This window comes from Symphodus melops (genome assembly GCF_947650265.1).
Source record: "Symphodus melops genome assembly, chromosome: 8".
Classification (NCBI taxonomy): Eukaryota; Metazoa; Chordata; class Actinopteri; order Labriformes; family Labridae; genus Symphodus; species Symphodus melops.
Window position 1 is genome coordinate 20,715,233 of NC_136698.1, and position 26,852 is coordinate 20,742,084.

The window sequence follows — 26,852 nt, forward strand, 5'->3', positions numbered from 1 at the left end:
CACGCATAGTGTGCACAACACTCTATACAACATTTCAGCTTCCTATAAAAGCAATTGTGTCCTTTATGTTTTTTGTTTTTTGTCGTAATGGTAATGACAAGTCGACTTGCAGTGCAGACATGTAATTCATAAATCAAGAACAAGTGCTTGAGCTCATCTATAAACTAAATAAACATGTGCATGTGCTGTTTTACTATATAATTCAGTAAAAAAAAAAAGAAGGAAGAAATACATGCGTTCAAAAATGAAAATACACAAACTCTATAAAGAAATGAGAAATTCGACATGCTTTATTTACATCATGTTGTAGAATAGAGGTTGTTTCTATCTTAATCACACACACGTTTTGTACCTTTATACAAACTTGATGTTTTTAATGACTTATCATTTGAGCTCAGTATTATTAAGTCCAAAATGTATGACTGAATCAGTAAACGTTTTAAAGTAGAACTGAAACATAAAGACTGCACTGTGGATCAAATGAAAAGATGAATAGTAACCTATCAAAAATCATGCTTTTTTTGCTAACAGTTAAGTTAAGGTCACAATGTTCACCACTAACTAGCTGCTTATTAGCATCCTAATTAGTAGCATTCTGGCTGCTTATTAGGACCTTACTCTACATGGCCAGAGCTAATAGGTCATTAACGAAGAGTTTACCCTCCTAATCAAGCTTATTGATAGTAAGTTAGGAAGTTGTTGAACATGAATTAAAATCTTGATAGCTTTTTGCAGTACGCTATTAGTTAGCATGCTAATAAGTTGCTAATTGATGGTGAATGTTTTGACTTTAATTTAGAAGAGTAACTTTTTTTTAATGGGATGTGAGAAGTTCCTGGTTGATGAGGCCTAATTTCTGTAACCACCCAGCTTGCAATGAAAAACTATGGAGTTATAATCTATTTACAAAAAAAATTGTAATATCCCAACATAACAGAAAAAAGGGCACCCAACCAGGACTGAAATTGGGCCTTGATATCATATCTAAGCAGACAAGCCTAACCTTAATATGGCTCTTAAAGGTCCATTATGTGTTTTTTTTGGTTTGCCATCACAAACCCCTGATGTCACTGATACAAGCCCATGGATCTTGCTCACTGTGGCAGCAGAAGCTCCCCTTGAACTTACTGTAGCATTCCTAATATGGTTAAAGATGCGGGAGATATCCAAGAACAAAGCTGAACGACTGACTAATTATAAGAGAGCAGATTGGCATCAATCAGATCAAACTTGGCACACATGGCGACCATTTTATTTTTCCTCTCTCTTCTCTTTGTGGGGGTGTCTGGGCATTAGGAGTGGCAGTGCATGAAAATGGACACTTTTTTCAAACCTTAGCGATTGTGAACATACTTTAGTAGACATAAATTAGATATATGAACCCCAAAAAAGTAATAATATGAGACCTTTAAAGTACAGGAACAAACTATGACTTGGTTTGAAGACAAGAAAATGTAAATCTAACCTTTATCTCGACATATCTTTACATCGAAACCAAACAACAAGGGATTCAGCACCACCACTCTGAGTGGTATTCATTCCCTCCAGGAAGTCACGATGTTGTGATCGCAACAAATCACACAAATTCAACCAATCCCCACGATTTCTGGGCGACCTTGCAATTTTGTCCAATCACCGCAACTTTTCTGCAAATCAAATATCAAAATAGTTCTTGGCGAAAACAGTGATCTATACGTCACCAAAGTTTACTGACCACGGACCAAACTCACTTCCCTGTTTATACACACTCAGGAGAGTGTGCATGAAGCGTTTGTGTGCTGAAAATACAAGCGCTGCAGGTCCTGACAACAGTTTGTTGACAAAGTGCCGCTGTGTAGCTGACACTGCTCTGTCACTTTTTACTGCTTAATATTTGAGATCGTTTTTTTAACCCAGCAGACACGAAGCATAGACAATCTGGGTACAAGGTATGCTCTGTAGGAAGATATAAAATACAGGAAATATCAGACATTTTGAAATGAGCAAACATGAAGTCAACAGCGCCTTCCTGAAATGAGGAAAGAGCTCGGAGCAGCTACACAAAACAGTGTGCGTGTGCGTGTGCGTATGTGAGAGGGAGTCACTGAGTGAGGTAGAGGAATATGCTTCACAAAGTAAATCGCTCTGCTCAGGTTAAAATATCATTCAATCACATCAAAGTGTGTGCAAGAAAACAATTAATATTAAAAAAAATCGCAACTATTTTGCAATTTTTGCTTCCTGCTGCAATTTAATTGGAAAAAACAGCTAAAGAAATCGCAACATGAATTGCAACAATCCCCCCAAAAGTCTGCGAAATCCTAGGGGGACGGGCTATTAATAATCAAGTGCTAAAGGAGTCTCCAAAAATTGCACCAACTCTCAGTATTTTGCAAACATTACACTGACATTAAACTGAGGAAACAGGGACTTAGTCTTTTGTTGACTCTTTATCTTTGGTCACATTTTTTAGTAAAGCTGCACTGTCGTTCATTTACTGCTCTGTGCATCCTTGAATTGCCCACAGGGACACATTTTTTTAATTGAATTGAAGAAACATAGACAAAAAAAACTTGCATCTTTTTCTACCGAAATTTAAAAATCGATTAATCACAGCAAGATTATATCATAATTAGATTCAAGGTTTAACTGATCTGAGGATATCCTGCATGAAGGATCAACCTAAAAAAAGTCACATACACATACACGTAACACTCATAGGTGAGCTGGATGACAAATTTAAACATGCAACAAAGGCCCAAGCAATTCCCATTACAAGAAAACGATGGCAAGTTCAAAAGCACTGCAATGCATGCAAAAGTCAAATTATAAAAAAGCACTGGAAATGACTCATCCATCCATTAAAACAGACGTGCTAAAGATGCCCTCAGTGAGTCATGATTATTGTTTCAAGGGACTGAGACAAGGCAGTGAAACTAATCATCATTATTTTTCTAATATCATAGTTTCTGCTCTTTGGCTCTTACAATTGTTTGGGTGAGCAGGGCTACAAAACTGCCACTCATGGCAGTTGCCATGATATCGCCTGCTTGTTACAACCAACCGCCTCTGCTCTACAGCTGCTGATAATCACCATATTACTACAGAGTCGCAAATTAACTTTTTGACTCACCAGCCAAGGTGGCGGGGTCAATTAAAAAAGTCACAGGTCAAACTGATTTTTTGATGACCAAAATAACAAATTGAGTTTTTGTGTCAAATACACATCTGTTACTGTACATTTAATTGAGAAAGCATTACGATCTGTTGAATTGATCACTAATTTGAAGTCACAGATTAAATCATTTTATCAGAGCAGGAAATTGGGAAATTTAAAAACTATATCTGATGGCCTTTGATTTGATGTATTTCTTGGAGGAACATATGAACAGCATTTGCGACCCTGTTCATGTGATTTATTTTTTAAAGTATCAATGTGAACCTTGACCTTTAAAAAGATTTTTAACTGCCTCACGATTAATCTTTAGTCTTTGGTCTCTGGACCAGTCAATTAAGTGTCTCTGTCAAGCTAAAAGAAGATATTGAGGACTTCCTTTTTTGGTGACTATTGTACTTGATGATAGTCGAAATAAAACTTTCAAATGTCTTCACATGCATAGTTAGACAGCTGTCCTAGTCACTTTTTCAAAGTGTAATCCTTTTAAAACTTTCACAACACTGCTGCAGAACCCAGGACTACCACCATAGCCATCTACATTATGAGTAACTGTATAGTAATTACATACAGTAGCTTTACATTTACAGTAATCACTGCTGCTTACACTTTCCAGAGGGGCTTTTGGGACTTCGAACAATCTTGCTGGACTCTTTTTTGCTCTTTCTGGATTTTTTAGCAGTGATTGTTTGGCTGACGACCTCCTGAGGCTGTACAGGACTTCCTTGACCACCAGCTGCTTCAGAACCAAGCGGGTTATCAGCAACTTTTGACATAGCTTCCATCAAATCAGTTTCCTCAACAGTATTTGGCACTACCCCTGCCGGTTCTCCGGTTATGTTCATGCTCTGGCTCTCAACAAAGACACCAGCCTCAGCTACCTCACCTGCTGCCATCAAACTTATGGATTCTGTCCCTTCTGAGCCTGAGTTTTTTTCCAACGCTGTAGCTGTAGTTTTGTCCACTTCAATACTCTCTGAATCTGTTGGTGATACCTGTCCTAGTGCTTCATCTATTACTTCTCCAACCAGATGTTCAAAAGAGACCTCTTCTTTGCCTTCTTCCAAAATGGTATTCCCACCCTCTCCCACCGTCTGTTCAGTTTTAATAATTTCTGTTTCTTTGTTTTCAGAATAAGCTGTTTCACCTTCAGCCACTGACAACATTGTTCTACTCGTCCCTTGATCTTTCCTGGACATAGAAACCTGCCCTGTGGCAACCTTGGATAAACTGTATTCCTCTGGAGATGTGGCCTCTTCCGAAACAGTACCAATCATTAAATCTTGAATAACAGTCTCTTGCCCCTCTGGATTGTATAAAGTTTTGCCTTCCTCTGAAGAGTCAATCGCTTCATTAATTTGATTAACTTCACAAGCCATTTCATTGATTTCAGTCACAATTGATGTTTCTGTGTCTTGCTTCAACTCCAGATGTTGATTTGCTAAATTAGAGTCCTCCTTAGATAAACATTCAGTCACTAAAGACTGAGATTCCTCTTCTATTACCTGAAAAGACTTTGTTACTTCTTCCCCGATGTTACAAAGTATGTCTACAGTATTTTCTGTTGCACATTCAACATCTCGGTCCTCTGGAGGATACTCCTCATTTTCTCCTACATGTTTATCTGAGGACATGCGCTCATCTTGTGACTTCTGTGAATATTGTTCCTCTTGTGCTTGTATCTTTCCATCATGAACAATTTTATCTGAAATGATCTCATAAGTCATGTCTGAAACTGTGTCACAAACGTCTTCTATTTTTGCAGCTTCATCTCGATCTGATATGCTGGTAATTTGGGGATATGTTAACACATCTTTCAGACTTTCCTCGGCCTTTTTGCCATCTTTTATGTCTTCCTCTGAGACAAGCTGATTCTCCACCTTGAAAATCTGTCTTTCTGCATCTTCCCTACCAATCTCTATATCTAGGCCAATAGATGGCTGTACAGCTGACACCAATTCCTCCAAAATATCCTCCTCTTTCTCTTCAATATTTAAACTACTACCTTTGAAAAGTTGGTCATCTGCAATGCACTCTGGAGTACCTCCTTTTTCAATTGGGTAATCTCGGTTGCCTGGTAACACTAATGCATCCTCGATCTCCCCATCTTTCTCTACATCATTTATTTTATCAGAGATCAAGGATTCGTCCACTTGAGGACTCGTTGGGATTGCATCTTCTTTTGCTGTCTGTTCAGTTTTGTTATCTGAGAGGCTTAGATCTTGCTGTAGGGTCTCTATTTCCTCTACAGCATTGTCCTGTCCCACAACTTCAGTTGTGTTGTCATCTGAGATAAACTTTTCCTCCATTTGAGAACTTGTGCTTAATGCTTCTTGCATTTCAATGTCTCCATCTGAGGTGCTTAAACTTTCTTCTGTCTCTTCGTTCTCTACAGTTGTCTCCTTTCTCTCTCCACTACTTAAACTGTTTACATCTGTATTGATTTGATCCATGTCTATCTCTAATGTAATAATAATTTGCTTGTCATCCTCTTCGCTGCCAGAGCTGCTGTCTTCCACTGTATGCAGGTGTTGCTCAAACTTTAAAACGTCTGCCTCATTGGTGCTTTCCACTTCTGCTTCTAGAATAACATCTTTAGACTCTGCTGGCAACTTTGGATTACCCAGATCTCCAACTTCTATGTTAACAGTTTGTGATGCACTTATTCCTTCAACCTCAACAATATCTGTAGTGGCATTACCATATGGATCTTCTTGGACTTCATTTGATTGAGGTTCTGCTCCACCTTCAGAACTTCTGTCTTCAACACCATCAGTGATACTGAAATGAAGAGCTTGATCATCTTTTACTGGTTCTTCTTCTACAATGTTGCTGTATTCCAAAATTGAAGTTCCTATCTCTTCCTGAGGAAAGACTGGTCCTTGTTCATTCTCTTTGCCTGGATTGATTGAATAAGTACCATTTGATGCAAGTAGGGAAGCTTCAGTGAAAGCCATTGACGTGACCATGGATACATCTTCCTTGGAAACATTTTCTGATAGAACATGATTTTCCTGCTGTTCTGACTGTGAAACCTCAACTTCTACCTCCGCAATCTCTTGTGGGTCGTTTGATTCTGGAGCTTCACTAATTTCAATTAGTTCAACAGGCACAGTTCGGTCCAATGTATCGCCTCGTATCTCATTGACTGGCTTGGACTGCTCAGAAGATTCCTGCCATACATCTGCCACTCGTAGTGATCCTCCAATATCACTCTCAACATTCAAAATGAACGATTCTCCTAATGTTTCTGTTGCAGACTCTTTGATTCCCTCATTGACAGCAAATGCCCTTTGGTCCATATCACTACATTCCCATTCATCTAATATTGTGTTTTGCACTGTGGAATTGTTCAAATATTCTGATTGATTTTCTTCATCTTTATAATCATGCATGCTCTGAGCTAGATTAATGCCAGGAACAGTTTTGATCACAACCTCTTCCATTGAAGGCAAATGAGTTTTAGGGGTTTCAGCTGTAATGCTGGTGGTATTTATAACATTTATCAAGTCGCTTTTGTGTGATGAAGACACAGTTTTCACCAATGGAGGAACTCCTTTAAACTGGTTCTTACTCTGCTGCCTTATCCTACCTGGATTGATCTCAGTTGGCCCCATTCGGCCCTGTATAATGTCTGGCTTCACTGCTATCCTATGTCCCATTACCATTCCTGGCTGCCCAACTCCAACTCCCAAAACAGTTACAGGCCCTAACCCCATGTGTCCTGGCTTCTCAACCAGAGTTTGCCCCAAATTTGTTGAAACAACACCCCCCTTTGTGGCAACAGTGTGTTCTGGCAGAATGCCAAACACACTCCCTCGGGCTGCTGGGCCTAACACCCCCTGAGGGGGAGCAGCCTCTTTTACCAGGATAGCACCTCTGGGCAAATTATCCAGAGGCGGACCTGGGTCCACCCTAGCTGGCTCAACTGGAATACTCTTTTCCTGAACTAGTTTGTAATTACCATCAGGCTTTGGCCCAACTATTTTCCAGCCATCCCTGGGGACCGAGCCCCGAGGCACACCTGGGCCAACAGGTAGTAACAGGGGGTTTACTGGGCTGGTTGGTGTTTTTGGGCTCTCAATGCCTTGGATTACAAGCCCAGAAGATGGACTCTGGGGACCTCCAACTACATACAGGCCTGGAAGATTTTCTTTATGACTCCCATCTGCCAACAGAACAGTGTTCTGTAGCTGTGGTTGAACTACATAGTGCATGGGCTGTATAACAGGGCATGTAGTGTAGTAAACTGGCTGCTGCTGTAGTATTACTGTCTGAGCTGAACGGGGCAGAGTAGCAGAGTGTATGACGTTAGGGGAATGACTGATGTTAGTTATCACAGAATGAGTTAGGTTAGAGCTTACATTACTTGCAGATGATTTAGAGATGTTAGTAGATGACATGACTTTCTCTGTTTGCATGTCTCTCTGCTTTGTCTCCATTTTGGACTCAACAACTGGTTCATTGCATTTAACTGTGGTCTTGACAGCTCTTGCCACTTTGCTTGTTAGTTTGGGTGCTGGTGTAGGAGGGGAACAGATCTCAGCCAGAGTCCTGAACTTTGGCCCAAGGTTATTGAGGAACTGCAGATTGTTGTCAGACTCCAGGAGGCTGCAACAGCCCACAGAGCCAGCAGCGGAGCCACAGCCCTCATAATCGTACTCCAACATAGTGTCCTTCACAGGTACAGTACAATCGGCTTTCTGTAAGGCAAAGAAATAGTATTAAAATATGTTGGCAAAATACCCTATGCTAACATGAATTATGGCTGTTAAAAAAATGACTGCAAAGAAAAGTTAGTACCTGTGAGAAGTAGTCTTTCAGAAAAGCATCTGGTAGAGCTATATCCTCAAACAGAGACGTTTTTGATTGGACACCAAGCGCTTGCATGTTACTGATGTAGCTTTGGTTGAACGATTGTCTTGAAAACTGGTAGGAATTGTCGACCTGCATCAAATTTTGGGTTGTTTCCTGAAAATTCTGCAAAACTTCTCTGTAGTTTGCATTTCTCTGATAATTTTCTATGTTTTTTAATGCAACTGTTGGAGCAGTGTTGAAGTTTGACAGTACTGCTGCTGAAACTTTCTTCTGGGTGGCCATCAAAATGGGGACACTTTGAAGGGGCACTTCCTAAAATAAAAGAAAATGATACATTCAACAATAATTTTTTAAATATGTCAAAAAAACAAACATGTAATCATTTGACTAATCAGGGTAACATGAGGGTCATATTTGAGCAATGGTATATTCCATTTGATCACAGAAGAAGGAAATTCGGAGTTGCTGATCTGATAGTCCTTCATACAGCCCCCGGTGGGTGTATGAAGTGTTCATATTGTGAATGCTTACCACAATTTCCCAGTGTTATCCTTGAAAAATAAATAGCCTCCGTAGTAAAATTGATGACAACAGGATGAACCTTGTATTTGTCCTTATACGACACGATTAAAAATATCAGTGAAATATGACATCCCAATGGCATTGCTTACCATCTTTTCCCTTTAGGGATTTGACTTTATGCATTCTTTATAAAACTACAATTATATCCATTGGATTTGGTGGATTTGTAAATCAGAGTGAGATATGTGAGACATTCTTCTCAAAATTTAACCAACCTTATCCTCGCCTTTGCCTTCAGTGTGGTAGGATATCAGATATTCCTTGGCTTTGAACGGCAGATCACTAAATTGATCAGGGAAAATAGTGTCCTTTCCTCCACACTGACAGAACAGCAGGAGAAGAGGAATGACTGCAGAGAGAGGTAAAACATTAAGATGGTTTATAACCCTCAGAGTTGGGTTGCAAAATGAACCTTAAGAGCATCTCAATGTTTAATTAATGGACAGACAGACAGACAGACAGACAGACAGACAGACAGACAGACAGACAGACAGACAGACAGACAGACAGACAGACAGACAGATGTACTGTGGGACCGAGGGGTAGGAGGAAGATGATGAAAAGGAGAAGACCCAAGACAGAGCCCTGGGGAAAACTGGAGGTGACTGGGGAGAGCTGTGATCTGAAGTTTTTGAGATGAACAAACTGAGTGCCACCAGATAGATATGACTTGAGAGATGTGCCAGTGAATCCAATTGAGGCTAGTCTGTCAAGGAGGGTGATATGAGAGATAGTGTCAAAAGCTGCACATGCTAGCCAACCCAGCAGGGTATGCTAGGGTGTTATGGTCAGCGGGATAGTAAACATTACAAAGATGATCAAGATGACAGTTTTCTGATCGCAAGAGGTGAGCTGTTGTTGTATGGCTTTTGGTCAGAAAGATTTTCTGTATCTGTCCTTGTGGCAGCAGAGTTGGACTAGTCTGTTAGAGAAGCTGACTGTCCAGTAGGTGGTGCAGAGGTTGATCAGGATTATAATATAATGGATGGTTTATTCGAATGGATTATCTTTTATGGATACCAATTTGTTCAGAGTCTGTCACTTCTACAAAAGAGTCCAGCTTGCAGCCTGTCACAGAGCAGGCCTTCTCAATGAGCTTGTCCAGTCTTTTAATGTTTCCGGTTCCAGCGCTGCTCCCCCAACAGACCACCGCAGAGAAAAGTACAGTGGCTAAAACTGATTGATAGCGTTCCACAGCGATATCCTCTCCTGACTGAGACTCAAGTTAAAGAGGTGTTGCTGAATCGTTGACAGCTGGCTGGTGCAGGTCTTCAGAATTCCTGGGCTTATGCCGTCAGGAACTGGATTCTTGCTAATGTTTAGTTTCTCCAGCTGTCTCTTTACCTGGCTAGTTCTTAGAGTCAGGTGGGAGATGGAGCAGTTCACCTCTGGGGATGGGGGAGTACACCCCAGTGGTGCAGGGCAAGAGACAGAGTCAAGAAAGTTTAGCATGGAGGGTGGTGGAGGGGAGGGAGAAAGCACAAAGGAAAACTTGGAGGTGTTAAGGACAGGGAAGTTGTTTGAAGTGGGTGAGACAGCTGAAGGCTGTGAACTAAACTGGTTGAAGAACAGGTTTAGCTCATTCGCCTTCTCCAGGCTGTTTGAAGTCAGAAGGGTGTCAGAAAGGTTTTAACTAAATGGTATACAAATCGTTGAACCTCTACTTTCACCTTCATTTGATTGGATATTTATCAGGGCTTAACTGGCTTAAGAACTGGCTTAAGAAATCATAGAACAACTATTGTCAATACTACTAAATAATGCTGCTCTATTGACTAAAACCCATGATTCATATTTATTACTTAAATGTATGTAGCAACTGCTTTCCAGGGTAGATGAATATTCTGTTTCTCACATCTATACTATCATATTTATCACTACATGATGTGAAAAAAATGTTTATTAGTGTATTTGATAAAGCTCAACTCACACAGCAGTAAGCACATGGCCATTAGCAGCAGTCCAATGGCAGGGGCAGAGAGCTCAGATTTAGTACTTGCTAGACGAGCTGCCTTTGAAGTGCAGTGCTTTGTCTCCCCACAGACACAAACATCCACTTTAAGAACCTCGTGTTCTGGGCAGGACAGGCCCTGAGCATCCGACACCTCCACCTGCAGCTCGTATTCTCCAGGCCAAAGCACCTCACTTGAGTGAAGAGCAGCAGTTGTTTCTATAAACAACAAAAAAGAGAATACTGTTAAAACGCCTCCTGCACAAAGATGATTGCAATTACTGTCACCAGGAGTATACAAGTACTAGTACTGTATGTAAGTTTGTGGTTTTGGAAAAGTGCCTGACTAACACTGTTTGACTCACCGTTGATGACTTCTACTTCCCAAGTGCCTTTTGTCGCCTCAGGTATGATTCTGAAGGTGAATGGGCCAGCATTGGGGCTGACGTCTTTATCAAAGCCAGTTACATAAACAGTTTTTAAATCAGTGCACAGATGGTTGTAGGTGGTGGTAAGGGTGGGACAGTAGTCGTTGGAGTCAGTGACTTCAATGGCTATTGTTCCTGTGGCTGTCTTCGCTGGCATGTCTGAAGGAAATAAAAACTCAGTCTTGGAACACTCGCTCATGTTTTCCTGTACCATGCTCCCCCTCCCCATTCCCCTGCTGGCCTGAAGTCACACTGCTCCAGGACTAACTGGGCCAAAGTCAGTTACCTCTTTTACATGACGTTGTAATACAATACGTTTGACATTACGTAATTATAAAGCATGCTTAGTTAACAAGACAGACAAACTCAATAGAAAATAAAAACGGGTGCTTGCTTGAGTCTGCACATCGGAGAACAACACAGACAACGTGACAGTTGCTTTACTTATTTTGTGGCTTTTTAAAAATAATTTAATAATAATACAGAACAAAAAAAGGCTTATCGATAATAAAGGCTATCCACGTAATGTATCCGTGCTTGTGAACTGTACCATGTCGGACCAGAACACACCTCTTCCTTGCATGCCAGGGCCTGACATGCTTGAGCACAGATTGGCACACTCACGCTTGTCAAACAAACTGGACTTTAGGGGTGAAGCATGCTTAGGCACAGTAGAAATTGCCCAGCGTGAGTGTGCCCTAAGTCAAGCAGAACACAAGCTGTCGGGTAGGTACAACAAAATCCACTTTGTAATGTGGAGGTCTAGTCATTCATGAAGACCTGTATCCTACAATGCCTTTTTACAACATGAAAAATAAGTCTGGTTATTAGCAGTCCAAACAAACTATTGAGCATGCTTCTTAAGCACACTTTCAAACTCATAGACTATAGGGAATTCAGTTAAAACATGCAGACGATGTACATTATCTTGCCCACAGGCTTCATCTGATCGTAAACATGACACACTTAGAGAGACAAAGTGGTTTGGCTGGTTCAGTGGGCTTTATTTCGTCAAGTCTTTTTGTCTCTGGAAAGCATGCTTATGACCTGTTTCTGTTTCTCATAAAAATTGAAAGGATGAATCGCGTGCAGGTTAAAGCTTTTCATTGATTAAAAGGTAATCAATGAATCATTGATTGGTAAAAGAAATTAAACCTTATTGTTAACATTCAACTTGCAGTGTAATAAAGGACAAATTGTCTCATTGTCTTACCTTTTGTTATGGCCAGAATCTTGGCAATGTAGGTACCATTAACCAAGAAGGGTGACTCTCGGTCTGGGGCCTTGTTGAGTTTAATCTCAGCGGTTTCTTCATCAATGGTAAACCAGTTATCTGGATCATAGGCTTTGGCATAACTGTAGCACAACGCGCATGTAAGAAAGGAACAAAATGAGTATAATTAATAATAAGACAACAAGTAATACCTGAACGATAAACCCCTCGTCTGGCTCTAACCTAGGTGGACTTGAAGTCCATATGGAAGCAAATAAAACTGCAGTCCCATTAATGTGTCCACTTGAGGTGAATCTCCATTATCATCCTATTATGAAATGTTTACATTGAAAATAAACGTGGACAGCTGGTGAACTGAAATTGGTATCAATAACTTGTTTCTTTGTTGAGCTAGCAACAAATTTTGACACGTTTTTGGCTTTTGGCCTTCATCAAGGTCACCCCCCATCCCCCATTATGACCTTGAAGAAGGCCACAAGACAAAAACGCATTTAAGTAATGAAGCGGAACGATGGTGGTTTCCATTTTTAAAATGTCAACTTAACTTTTGTAATAATGTTAATAAAGTTAATCTTCGTTTTTAAAGTATTGCTGAAGCTTTTTCAACCTCTTCAAGCCTTTAATTCTCCATGAACCTTGGTAGTTAGAGAAGTCACTGAGAATGGGTCCATGTTTTATACAGTATAGTGAACCGGTAGACATAGCAGTTCCCTTTGTTTATGCTAAGTTAATAATTTTCTTGATAAAGCTACTTACTTTTAACACAGACAGGGGGCTACACCCATCTTGACATCAAAGTTGTGAGAAATAAATTCGAGATGGGATTTAAAGAAAATTATTTTGTCAGTAATTTTTTCTAGGTTTATAAATGTTGGTTCATTAACCTTGTTGATGTCCTTATTTCATAGTGCCCATAGTAACATTTTTTTAAAAGCTACCCGATCATTATCCTCACAAGATAACTTTTTAATTTCTGCAGTATTAATATATTTTTTGGAAAGTAATGTTAACTGGAGCTTGGACCAACCTGACGTCCTCTGCAGTTTTTCCTGTGTCTGGGTCGAGAGCAGGAAACACCGTGAGGACACCATCCTCAGGCGCATCCTTCGGATCTTCTGATACAGGAACTTTCTTTGTGTCAGGTACAAAAGCCGGACCCTCTGGCACATTGTTCACTGCTATCTTAATGGGATAGCTTTTTGCAGGTGCTCCTGGCTTTGGCTTGTTCCCTGGTCCTGGTTTAAGGCCAACATCCACTCCAGGCTTAACTCCTGCACCACCCCCAGCATCCACCCCTACATCAACCCCTATATCTACCCCTGCATCGACCCCTATATCTAGCCCTGCATCTACCCCTCCATCTACATCTGTATCCAAATCCACATCCACATCAGACCCTGCATCCACACCAACACCAGCCCCAGCCCCAGCAGCAGCCCCAGCACTAGCCCCAGCCCCAGCCCCAGCCCCAGCTCCAGCTCCAACCCCTCCACCCTCTCCCACCAGAACATCCACATCCATCAGTACAGCTTTGCCTTTGACAAAAGGAGCAACATTCACAATTTCCAGGCCAAGCTCAAGATTCTGGACTTCTTCAAAATCTAATGGCTTTTGGAAATATAGTTGAGAGAACAGCATACAGAAAAAAATGTTAATGATTCATCCAACAATATTTACAGTCATAAATTAAACAGTTTTTAAAATCCCATCAGAAAAATATTCATACCTTGATAAGCTTCAGAATGCCCTCATTGGTTTCTTTGTCCGTCTCAATGGAGAAGAGATTATCCTCATTTCCCTTGGCGATTTTAAAGACAGCGAGCCAGTTGTCAGTGTGATGAAGGTCGTCGTCCAGCGCTTTGATCCTCATCACAATTACATCTGCAACATTTTCATCGACTGAGCCAGCATACTGCAAATAGGTAAGAGTTGATACTTGTCATTTGTCTAACGAAGACCACTTAAGCTGTAAATCAGGAGGAAATCATCTGCGTGTAAGTCCTCTGATGACACTGGTGCTTCTTAAAATATCTTCTGATTGTCAACTGATTGTTTTAAGTTTCGATGGAACCAATAAAGTAGGTGATCCTAATAGTTACAATAAAACCTGTAGCACCTATTGACACACTGATGGGAGAGGCTGCGGTGAAGTGACCATCAGAAGTAATCCCACCCAAAAATGTATTCACCGCCAGCAAAGCAGAAGGCGCAACTTGTGGTTGATATCTTGCCCAAGGACACATGAGACATGTGACTGCAGAAGCTGGGGATCAAACCCCAAACTCTCTGGTTGAGAGACAATGGACCCATCCTCACCCAGAAGCTAACAAATTTAAAATAGGGGGGATACAAACATAATATGAAAATAGTTTACCTCAGATTTCTGCAGAGTGGGGATGTTGTCATTGATGTCCAGGATCTTGACCTCCACAGTCCCTGTCCCTGTTAGTCCATTTTTGGCCCCTGCCATATCAGTCCCTTTTATAACTAGTTTGAAAAAGTCTACATGCTGCCAGAGAAATCAACAGAAAAACAACAAACCACAAAGTGTTCAGAAAAACCCTAACACAGTTAAATGTCATCACATGTTCGTAATTGTAGGAGAAAGTAGCTTAGGGCAAAATTAGCAGCTGTTAAAACATTATGCACAATGACCACCTGCAGCATGAAGTGTTTCATGTGACAGGAGCAGCAGGCTCACCTCTCTGTCCAGTGTGGGCTCTTTGACGTAGAGTTTTCCTGAATATTTGTCAATAGAGAACATATGTCCCATGCCTGCTGGCTCTTGACTGACGATACTGTAGGAGATATTTGAATTTATTGTCCCAGCTTGGTCCTTATCATTGGCTGAGATCTGCATAATGAAGGTTCCTGCAGTGGAACACAAAGAGGAAGACGATGAAATGGAAGTCATTATTTAAAGGTCCTGTTCACACTATGCAGTAAACCCAGATCTAATGAGAAGGACAACAATAATAACATGCATGATTATATGTATGGGGATTTATACATCTCATTTTGATTCATGACTTTCTTGTTTTGATGCTGATAAACCGACGAGACAAAAAGAATCAGAAATCAGGGAAAAAATGTGAATAATGAAGTGCAGGAAAGGAGCCAGAGGTCACATTTTAACCCCATCTCTCCACTTGGAGGACTATTGCTTCCATACATGGAACGTACTCACTAACAGTTGAGATCGGAGGAGATTTTAGCCCCGTTTCCACTGAGCGGTTCAGCAAGGCGCGCATTTCGGCGTTTCCATAGACTAATCCCGGGAAAGACTCCCAAATAACCGATCCGTACTTTCTCACTTTTTGGGACCCTGGTATAAGGAAAATCTGATCACAGTGCTTGAGTTTTATCAACTCGTATTTATAACCCTAACCCACATTAAAAAGTCTTTAAAGGTCTATATTATGCCCTTTTAGGAGTTCATACATCGACTTTATGTGTCTACTCGCAGCTCTTGTAAATGGTCAGTTGTTCTGCTTTGTTCTCGGATATGTATGTTCCCATATTGGGAATGCTACAGTTAGTCTGAAGAGTGCTCGTTCTTGCTACAACGAGCCAATGGGCTTGGATCAGTGACGTCTTTGTCTTGTAATATCACTCCACACATTTTCAACAAGGGAGGCTAGAGACTGAGCATTTCATGGGGCTACACCTACTGCTAACAGGAGGAGGTAGGAGAAGCCAAAGTTTCTGCAGACTTTGAATTTTTGCAAATAGATGTGCCTAAACATGCACAAGACACCTGAAAAACACACTAAAGAGCACATCAAACCAGAAAAAACAGAATATCGGACCTTTAATAGTTATTTTGTGAAGTGATTTTCACCATCACAAATGTGGATATGATATTGCCTGACTGACAGCCATGACCTCGCACAAACAAACGGCACACCCACTGTCAACCACAGTTTGATTCAAATGTTGCCAAACTATGACTGTAGTTCTTAGGTATGTTTAAATTTCTCAAGTGAGCCTTGAACCAAAGAAGGTGTACGAAGGACTTGATGGAAGAAGAGTCATCATTTGCAGTCACAGACCGACTAAGATCACGCTCGTTTCAAGCTTACCTGTTTTGCTTGATTCCGAGACATTGCCAGCATGCAGCTTAAAACTTGGCGGGTTGTCATTCTCGTCCGTGACTATGATGGTCAGAGGGATGTTATCTTCTGCTGTGGTCCCATTTGTGAATTTAGCGACTCCAGTGAGCTGCACCATTGACATGAAAAGATGCTGGTTAGACATTTCACTCAAGGTCTGTTGTGTGAAGGAAACAAAGTCCTAAATGCATACTTAAAGATAATAAAAACAGCATCTACATTCAGCATCCCCTTTCTCAAGTTTCTATTTTCTCTGTCTGCATCTTTCCCTACATTTATTTATCCATTAGTTTTTTTCTTTAACAACGAATACCTTAGGCCAAAACTAAAATAAGAACAAATGTATAATATATATTGTGCTTGTGCACAGAGGGTATGCATTGACACCATATCGACCACACCTCCTCAGCGGGAGTGGACGGCAAGACATTTGAAGCCACAGCTACCTTCTGTTGTGATTTATTCCTGTTTACTTTTACATTTGGTTCATTTCAGGTATTATAATTTATTTCCTGTTTATGTTGTGTTCTCTCGTTTTGTATTTCCTTTTCATGTTCCTGGTATATCTTTTGAGTGCTTGTTTTATTTTCCCATTTTTATTCTTGTTTTTCTCTTTTCCCTGTGTGTTTACATTTCCATAGTCTTGTGTGTAGTGTTTCCTGTTTTTGTGGTTTTTTTTCTATTTCATGGGTGCATTCGGATTTTCCCTCTACTTTCACTATCCACTTTACCATAACCCTGTGAAAACATCACAGGGTTAAGGAAAGGTGTAAGGAGAATTCATAAAGGAAGTGGGTCTGTCATGGTGGAACTGTGCCTTCTTACCGGTGAAATAATCCTAATAACCACAATGTGTGAATGAAAAAATAAGGTAGGCTTTATGAGATACCAGGAAACTTCACTTTGATGGTTTTAATCAGCATCACGTTCAGAGTTACCTCTGGGTTTAAGATTGATCAAAGCTGTTTAAGGTAAATCCTGTTGCTGTGCTAACTTCCAACTTCCTTTTTCTTTTTTATTTAACAAAGTTTTATATTTCAATTTCTCATATTAAATCAATTAACTGCAAAGCATCTCCACAAACATGATACAAGAATGTACATTGCTCAAAAAATAATGGGAACACTAAAATAACATCCTAGATTTGAACGAGTGTTCTTATTAAATATTTTGTTCTTTACATAGTTGAATGTGCTGACAACAAAATCACACAAAAATGATCAATAGGAACCAAATTTATAAACCAATGGAGGTCTAGATTTGGAGTAACACTCGAGATTAAAGTGGAAAAACACACTACAGGCAGATCTAACTTTGATGTAATGTATGTCCTCCAACCCTAAAACAGTTAGGGTGGGAGGACCAGAGAGGGTAATATGTGCAATGTGAAAAAATCCATGAAATGATAAAACTGCTCTTCTGTAGTACCAGTAAGTGGGGAGGATTGTGGTTTAAGGAGGTGGTTGACAGTGGAGAAAAGCTGCTAGGAATTTCCTGGACTGTTTCTGATGGCATCAGAGTAAAACTGTGACCTTGACTCTTTGAGGGACTGTGCATATTTTTGTTGGTGCTCAAGGTAAATTTGTTTATGGATAGTGAGGCCAGAGGCTTTGTAGTGCTGCTCAAGGACCCGCCCTGCTGCTTTCATTTTACAAAACCGATCTGTGAACCAGGGGGCTGAGCAGGTGAAGGTGACTGGTCTGATTTTAACAGGGGCGTGAAGGTCAAGGAGGCTGCCTAGGTGACCGTTGTAGTAGTCCACTGCTTCGCTGGCTGATGAAAAATGTGTGGAAAGATGCTGAAAGTCTGCTGCCAGGGATTCTGGTTCAGGTTTCTGAAACTGATATTCCGTTTAGGCTTGGAGAGGCTCGATGGGGATGGCAACTCCATAGAAATGGCCTTGTGATCAGACACCTAGGTCATACACCTGCAGGTTGGTGAGAGGGGCAGAGTTTGAGATGACCAGGTCCAAGGTGTGCCCACTGGTGTGTGTGGGGACATCAACAAGTTGCTTTAAATTAAAGCAGTCCAGTAGTTTCAGCTGAGAAATTCAGCTGCAAAGCGGCAGGAGGGTGTGTCAATAGAGGATGAGTAGAGGATGTGCAGTAAGCTGTGAGAAGATTGGGCGTCTCAGTGATAAATGATGAGTTTGGTTTTGGTGGTCGGTAAATGAGGAGGAACAGTACAGGGAAAGGGGACTTACATTTAAATGCAAGGCATTCGAAAGAAGAAAGTTCAGGTAATGGCTGCAAAGTTAACTCCAGGTCATTGCGATGGATGACAGACAGGCCACCACCACATCCTGTGCTGCAAGCTTTCTGGAGGTAGCTATATTCTGGAAGACAGCTCTCATTTAAAGAGTAAAAAGTATCTGGTTGGTGCCATTTCTCTGTAATGCACATACAATCCAGACATTTATCCAGGACATGGTCATGAATGAGACAGGATTTGTTTGTAGTAGATTAATTTTGCTATGTGATGATGCAACAAGTCTTTGCACTGGCCGTAGCAGACTGGAGTCCACTCACGTTTTCCATCCAGGTCACTGAAAGGTGTTGCCATGGAGACGCCCAAACTACTTGGCCTGTTGGAGACAGCACGCTGATGACGTATGCAGGACTTGTCTGTGAGTAGACAAACTTTCTGTGGGAACCCTTTGTGGATGTAGTACGGACGACAGAGAAGTCCTAGTTGTTTAATCACTGTAATGCACGGTGGAGTGAAAAAACTGTTGAGATTCATCAGCTGGTTGAAGGAGTAACTCAACATAGTGGTGCCGGCATGGAGGGAGTGCAGGTTGTTTTTAGCTATGTAGCCAGGATGCTACATGGACACCCAACTCTGCGGCGGCAGCAGTGATGGGTGATTTCAGGCTTCCCAGGTGCACATCATAATGGCAGGGACAAGTTGAGTCCAGGCTTTCCAGGAGGAGATTATTATCATTATTTCTTTTTTTTCCTCTTTCGGCCGCGGTAGCAGCAACGAAAATGACTAGTTTCAGGGAGTCTCAGAGAGGTGTTGTGCTAGCAGCAACAGGATGGCCTCCGCTAGGCTCGAACAGCATCTACCTGGTAACTATTCAAAAAGGTTCACTGGTTGGTGGCGCAGATAGTAAAAGGTAAGTTAAAAAGTTTGCTTATTAAAAACTGTTAGTTATTTTGGCTCGACTGGAGAAGCACCAAACAGACACAACGCCAGCGTCCCCCCTAGCCTATCCAACATTCAAATGATCTCCATTTAAATAAACATTAGTGCAAGAAAAATACAGTGAAGGTTTATTCTCTGAAGGGCCCACTGCCCAACAGAAATGTAGTTTTGCTTATGTGAATTATGTAATCTGAATTCAAAAAGTCCTCTTGTGGACCCACCATCCACAGAGGAAGCCGTAGGGGTCGGGTGCAGTGTGGATCGGGTGGCAGTCGACGGCGGGGGCCTCGGCGACCCGATCCCCGGACGCAGCTTCTGGCGTTTGGGACGTGGAACGTCACCTCACTGGGGGGGAAGGAGCCTGAGCTTGTGCAGGAGGTTGAGAGGTACCGGCTAGATATAGTCGGGCTCACCTCCACGCACTGCTTGGGCTCTGGAACCCAGCTCCTTGAGAGGGGCTGGACTCTCTACTTCTTTGGAGTTGCCCGCGGTGAGAGGCGGCGGGCTGGTGTGGGCTTGCTCATAGCCCCACAGCTCAGCCGCCAGGTGTTGGAGTTCACCCCGGTGAACGAGAGGGTCGTGTCCCTACGCCTTCGGGTAGGGGACAGGTCTCTAACAGTCGTTTCGGCCTACGGCCCGAACGGCAGTGTGGAGTACCCGGCCTTCTTGGAGTCCCTGGGAGGGGTGCTGGACAGTGCTCCGACTGGGGACTCCATTGTTCTACTGGGGGACTTCAATGCTCACGTGGGCAGTGACAGTGAGATCTGGAGTGGGGTGATTGGGAGGAACGGCCTCCCTGATCTGAACCAGAGTGGTGTTCTGTTATTGGACTTCTGTGCTAGTCACAGTCTGTCTATAACAAACACCATGTTCGAGCACAGGGATGTTCATAAGTGCATGTGGCACCAGGACTCCCTAGGCCGGAGGTCGATGATAGACTTTGTGGTCGTGTCATCTGACCTCCGGCCGTGTGTCTCGGACACTCGGGTGAAGAGAGGGGCTGAGCTGTCAACTGATCACCACCTGGTGGTGAGTTGGATGCGCTGGCAGGGGAGGAAGCCGGTCAGACTCGGCAGGCCCAAACGTGTAGTGAGGGTCTGCTGGGAACGTCTGGCTGAACCCTCTGTTAGCGAGGTCTTCAACTCCCACCTCCGGACGAGCTTTTCACAGGTCCCGGGGGAGGCTGGGTGCATTGAGTCCGAGTGGACCATGTTCTCCACCTCCATTGTCAAAGCAGCTGCTCTGAGCTGTGGGCGCAGGGTCTCTGGTGCCTGTCGTGGCGGCAATCCCCAAACCCGGTGGTGGACACCGGAAGTAAGGGAGGCCGTCAAGCTGAAGAAGGAGTCCTATCGGGCATTACTAGCGCATAGGACTCCTGAGGCAGCTGACGGGTACCGGCAGGCCAGGCGTTCTGCAGCCCGGGCGGTCGTGGAGGCAAAAACTCGAGCCTGGGAGGAGTTCGGGGAGGCCATGGAAGAGGACTTTCGGTCGGCCTCGAGGAAATTCTGGCAAACCATCCGTCGCCTCAGGAGGGGGAAGCAGTGCTTCACTTGTGGGGGGTGCTCCGTGAGTATGGGGTTCGGGGTCTTTTGCTAAGGGCGGTCCGGTCCTTGTACGACCGGAGCAGGAGTATGGTTCGCATTGCCGGTATTAAGTCAGACCTGTTCCCGGTGCGCATTGGCCTCCGGCAGGGCTGCCCTTTGTCACCGGTTCTGTTCATTACTTTTATGGACAGAATTTCTAGGCGCAGTCAGGGGCCGGAGGGGGTCCGTGACCACAGGATCTCGTCTCTGCTTTTTGCGGATGATGTGGTCTTGTTGGCTCCATCGAACCCGGACCTTCAGTGCACACTGGGGTGGTACGCTACTGAGTGTGAGGCGGCTGGGATGAGGATCAGCACCTCTAAATCTGAGGCCATGGTTCTCGATTGGAAAAAGGTGGTTTGCCCCCTTCGGGTCGGTGGGGAGTCCTTGGAGTTTAAGTATCTCGGGGTCTTGTTCACGAGTGGGGGGAAGATGGAGCGTGAGATCGACAGACGGATCGGTGCGGCGTCTGCAGTCATGCGGTCGCTGTATCAGTCCGTCGTGGTGAAGAAGGAGCTAAGCCGAAAGGCGAAGCTCTCGATTTACCGGTCGATCTTCGTTCCTACCCTCACCTATGGTCATGAGCTTTGGGTCATGACCGAAAGAACGAGATCTCGCCTCCCTAGGGAGGTATTCCGGGCATGTCCCTCCGGGAGGAGGCCTCGGGGTAGACCCAGGACACGCTGGAGAGACTATGTTTCTCGGCTGGCTTGGGAACGCCTCGGGGTCCCACCGGAAGAGCTGGAGGAGGTGTCTGGGGTGAGGGAAGTCTGGGTGTCTCTGCTTAGACTGCTGCCCCCGCGACCCGGCCCCGGATAAGTGGTAGAAAATGGATGGATGGATGGATGGAATTCAAAAAGGTCCACTGCCATGATATATTAATTTACATTGAATAGTCTATTCCACATTGAATATTTATCCCGCAAGATAGTTTATCAAAAGTATGTTGTTGGTTGACCTACAAATTGACCATTACAAACCAGAGTTCAGTCTACTGGAATTAAAGACACTGAGATCAGATCACCTTGGCATCAGTGGTTTAAAGCTGTTTTATACATTTATACTTGAAGGCAAATTTTTTCATTTTTTAAACTTCAACATATTTGGACCTTCCAAATTGCGTAGCCTCTTGTTCTTTTTCATTTCATTTTTATGGCGTTTTTTTCCCCCCTTAAATGCTTGCAGGCTTCCAAAATATTGCCTCACACTAATTTGACAGTAAGACAGCGCCAGCAAGTTTCTCAGAGATGGAGACTCCTCTGCCTATAATGGCTGTTCCTCTTTAAAGTTTGATCACAGCCTTCATTTGGCAGACACAAAATGATAAAATTACATGAGCAGCTGTAGTTATATGTAATTTACCATTGTCCCTGTAATCATAATAAGAGCTAATTCCATTAACATAAACACCTACACCATAAGGACAACTTTTTAAGCATACTAACAATGTGAAAAAAATCACATCCACGTTCAATGTCTACCATTTACCCAGGTGAAATGACTTAAAGAAGACTTACATTGTAGGATGGGTACTTCTCCCGGTCCAGAATCTGAGTGACGCGTACGAAGCCAGTTTTTTGGTCCACCACAAAGAGGTTGAAGGGTGGCTTGTCAGCTCCTTTTCCAGAGAGGTAATACTCCACCCGGTCATTCATGCTTTTATCAGAACGAATCTGACAACAAAACACAGACAGAGACGCAAATAATGTCTTCATACCAACCAAACTGTGTATTTGTTTATACATACAATAATACCATCATAATGCATTGTGATTACCGATAAAAGGAACAATTAGTTTCACAAATAAATTTAAAAAAATGTGACATTAGAGACATGTATTTGACAAAAAGAAAGAGAAATTGTCTTATTACACCAAATGCTTTAGAAATTATTGATTAACAAACGTTCATTGATTAAAGAAATGCTTCCCAACCGTTTTCTTTTAAGCCCACCTAAAAAACCGAGCCCTCCCAGATCCTCAAACCACAAACACAATAAGTGAAAAACTGCTGTCAAAAATAACTTACATTTGAATGTCATATATTATGCAAAATAAAGTTCTCTAACACTGATATATGTCCCTAGTCTGTCTACAAACCCCCAAATGATGAGATAAGTGCATCCTCTTTGTCTTTTGCCTCCTCCACTTTTCCGAAAATGTGTGCTCAAACAGGCCGTTTGGAGTTTTTCCCAACATGGCACCGCAAAGTGCAGTAACCCCTCACCTAGGTGGGTGACAGTCCCACAGCTAGGTGTTTGTTCTGCCCTCTGCCTTCTCACTGTAAACAATGAGCCATTTCACTTTCCAGAGAGGGGCATGGTCAGACACAACTCATTTACATTTAAAGCTAGAGACACAGAAACAGCCTGTTCTGATCAGGGCTGAAATAGAGGGGTTTGTATGCATGATCAAATAAAGGATCAGAGTGGATTTACAACAAGACACTTCACACATATGTTTTGGGAGCCCTGAGATGTATTTAAGATGGTTGAAAAGGAGGTTTAAATGTCACTTTTTAAATGTTTTCACTAGACCCTGAATTACAAGTTTGTCTGACTTGATTTTTAACAAATTTTCCATCATTGTATTTACTACCTCGTCCTGCCTGTTGTATCGCTTGTATTTCTGTCATCTGCTTTTATATTATATTTATGTAAAACTCCATGTTTGGTCTGTCCGTTAACCTCTGTTCCTTCTTTATCTAATGTTGATGTATTTGTATCTGTAAAGCACTTTGTAAACAGTTATTTTTAAAGGTGCCATATAAATAATGTTATTATTAGTAGCCTGAAGTATTTTAGTTTTATCAACACTTCTTTGAAAAAATAATCAAGTTATCGCTATTATATTGTGTTTAAATCTAGTTTGGACAACCTCAGAGCAGACAGAACTACATGCCCAGAGATATTTTTTACCCCAGTTTTATTTGGAATGAATTACAAAAAGCAAAAAGACCCAAAACCTAATGAGCTGGTCTCATGCTCTCACAAGGATGTTAAATAACTTTGAGGCAGACACATCTGGCTGTAGCTGTCCTGGAAAGATAAATAAGGTGATACAGAGGGGAAAAAGGGCCTCCAAATAGAGATTGTCTAAAAAAAAGTTGTAAAGGATAGTTATGGTACTCTGTGCTCTGTCGTAACTTTTTATTCCAACAGAAAGAAGAAAAACACGTGAACTGGATATTAACCAGTTCAAAGACGTGGTTCTCTCGGTAAAGCAACATTTTTCAGGGAGTGTAAATCAGCTTTTGGCCCAGGGCTACATCCCCTATAGTTTCATAGTGCAGCTTTTGAAAAGGCTGAACCAGTCTCTATAAACATGTGGATACAGGTTTTTACAGCTGGCTTGGTGGCAGAGCAGACAGTGATGTCAGGTGAAATCAGGTCGTTGTTCAGTATCTGTTAGAACTTGAAAGCTCATCTATCCAGGGATCCAAAATCCCATCAATGAAATCGCCACTTTATGTTAAATGTGGGAAAAAATATTCTTATAATAAAAAAAAGACCTTGGCAATGTATTCTTTGTTGGTGTAGTCAGTGTTTTCCTTCAGCTTGGAAGGAGGCATGATCCACTCTCTCTTCTGCCTTCTTAGATACTTCCTCGGTCTTGCTTCAGCGATCAGCACCTAAAACCAAGAAGCAGATTACATTGTTTGTTGAGTTTGTTGTAGTTGAAACTTGACTGAGTCTTTCACCAGACAACATTTTTTAAATGATACAAAGCTTCCCAGTTAGAAAAAGAGATATCTAAGCTCTTTCTAACTAACTTCAGAAGAAATACCGCAATATGTGACTCTGACCTATACTGTTTAAAATAGGTACTGCAGTCTAAACATTGCAGAGAGTTGACGGTCACTCAGGTTGCCATGTGGTGGACACTGAGGCTTCAGTGTTTAACCAGCTCTGCATCGTTCTGTAAACCTTTCTGTGTTCTAACCTCTCCCTTTTTTCAAAAGCATCTCCAAAGGTGATCATAGTTTGAGCAAGTTCATGCTTGTGGAGCTTATTAAAAAGCTTTTTAGGTCAGGTACAAATACGTCTATCTGAACCAATTCTATTGGTTTGCTGTTATCCTGGCTCCCAGAGCATCCAGACAGCTGTGTATGTGCGTGTGTGTGTGTGTGTGTGTGTGTGTGTGTGTGTGTGTGTGTGTGTCCCATCCTGATCTGATCATACCTATCAATGTTTTTGTTACTTTTGTTTTAGTACTGTATAACTTTTAAAATCACAATTCCAATATAATTACTTCATAGAACACTTTAAGTAGTTTTATCATGTAAGTTTTGAGGGGTTAGTGATGACTTAAAGCAACATTATGGAGGAGTTTTTGTCTGCTTTGCTACCCACTGAAGGTTTTTGAGTGCAACTGCACTGTCGTAAGACAAAGTGCTGTTATGGTTCCACATCAAAGACCACAACAAGCAGAGAGTATTGTTAGAAACCACAAAAGAACCACGTCGACTGACAATGATCAGCAATATTTTGTTGGGACTTCACAAAAACATAAATCTGCTCTAATCTACAGCCTGATGTACCTTATGTTGTGTCTTCTGTTCTGAAAAATATCTGCAGGGATGTACACCTGAGAGAACCGTGGCCTGCTGCCAATAGGAACTGGGGAAATTTGTGAGACATGGGATGGGCACCATATCCCCCATTTTTGTACCACTAAATAAGCTGATAAGCTGGTCATGTGTCTATGATTTTAACACTGGGCGGTGAGCCCAAGATTATGATAATTGTAAAGTGATTTTTGGCTGTGTGGTGACTGATCGGTCTTGCATGTGTTATGCTGATAAGTGTTGGTAGGTGTGGTAGTTATTTAAGCTGCTTCAGCTGTCATGTTCAACATGAAAGAAGTAATTTGATGGCAATGAAATGGTGCAATCACTGGAAAACAGCCCAATGTACAATGTCTCCACCCAGGCAGTAAATGTTCAGTTAACGCCATCTCTAAACGCTCCAAAGGTGCAGTTTGCAGGATGGTAATACGCCTGTAGTTTGGAATTTTATGTGGGTTTTATTTTCAGCATGAAAAAAAGAAGTGGCAAATGGAAAATGAAATAAAATCAACTTCTAATTATATATTTCATACCATTTTGTTATTGATCGCTGCATATCCAAACTTTGCCCTTTTTCTACAACAATCTTTTAGCATAGTAAAATATCAAACAACACAACATATTGAATGTCATGAATGATTAATGACAAAATGTGGGAATGTGTGAAATTTATGAAGTATTATTGTCTAGTTAATAACACCAGTAGAGAGAGGTAATATGAACAGTTTGAACTTCTACTTGTCTTTGGGGATGTAAGAGCGAACAAACAGACTTTCTAATCTTGAATATTTATTTTTCTACATATTTTTTAACTATATGTTTGAAATAAAAATATCAATGAATCAGCCAATCATTATTTGCTGATATCTATCTTCTATCTTGCCCTTATCGTTTCAAATTATTTTGTTATGATATTGTATTAACAAGTGTCCATTTTCAGCTACTTATATAATTCTAACCTGTTTGGATTTGGTCTGAAATTAGAGGATTCACTGTTCTCTGCAAACTCCTACAATTCTGTTTTTTCATCTCTTGACCGCAAATGGAGGACACAGATGGACAAGCAGACATATTTTTTCTCAACTTTTACAGCATGCATGCCTGAGAAATAAAAACTTAATGACAATGTGGTGTCTTCCAGCAGAGACACTCTAAAACAACCATCATGTAGTGCTGAAGCTATATGACCGCTGCACACTCTGCTGCATTGAAAGATAATACTTGCATCCAAACGCACTGACTGACTGACTGACTGTCATTGCATTAATGTATGCTTT

At 41.8% G+C, this 26,852-nt stretch overlaps 1 protein-coding gene across 1 annotated transcript in view; it reads right to left on the bottom strand.

The window, feature by feature from the left end:
• LOC306828595 (desmoglein-2.1) overlaps positions 1–26,852 on the bottom strand; it is a gene marked incomplete at both ends in the record, with an annotated part of 45,461 nt that overhangs the window by 18,377 nt on the left and 232 nt on the right. The window contains 13 exons of the mRNA XM_079351117.1: positions 7,524–7,857; positions 8,225–8,284; positions 8,770–8,903; positions 10,485–10,724; positions 10,871–11,092; positions 12,147–12,289; positions 13,195–13,775; positions 13,894–14,079; positions 14,542–14,676; positions 14,869–15,038; positions 16,250–16,388; positions 22,527–22,682; positions 24,520–24,639. Coding sequence (XP_079207243.1) covers positions 7,524–7,857; positions 8,225–8,284; positions 8,770–8,903; positions 10,485–10,724; positions 10,871–11,092; positions 12,147–12,289; positions 13,195–13,775; positions 13,894–14,079; positions 14,542–14,676; positions 14,869–15,038; positions 16,250–16,388; positions 22,527–22,682; positions 24,520–24,639 — 2,620 coding nt within the window. The remainder of the gene's footprint in view (positions 1–7,523; positions 7,858–8,224; positions 8,285–8,769; positions 8,904–10,484; positions 10,725–10,870; positions 11,093–12,146; positions 12,290–13,194; positions 13,776–13,893; positions 14,080–14,541; positions 14,677–14,868; positions 15,039–16,249; positions 16,389–22,526; positions 22,683–24,519; positions 24,640–26,852) is intronic.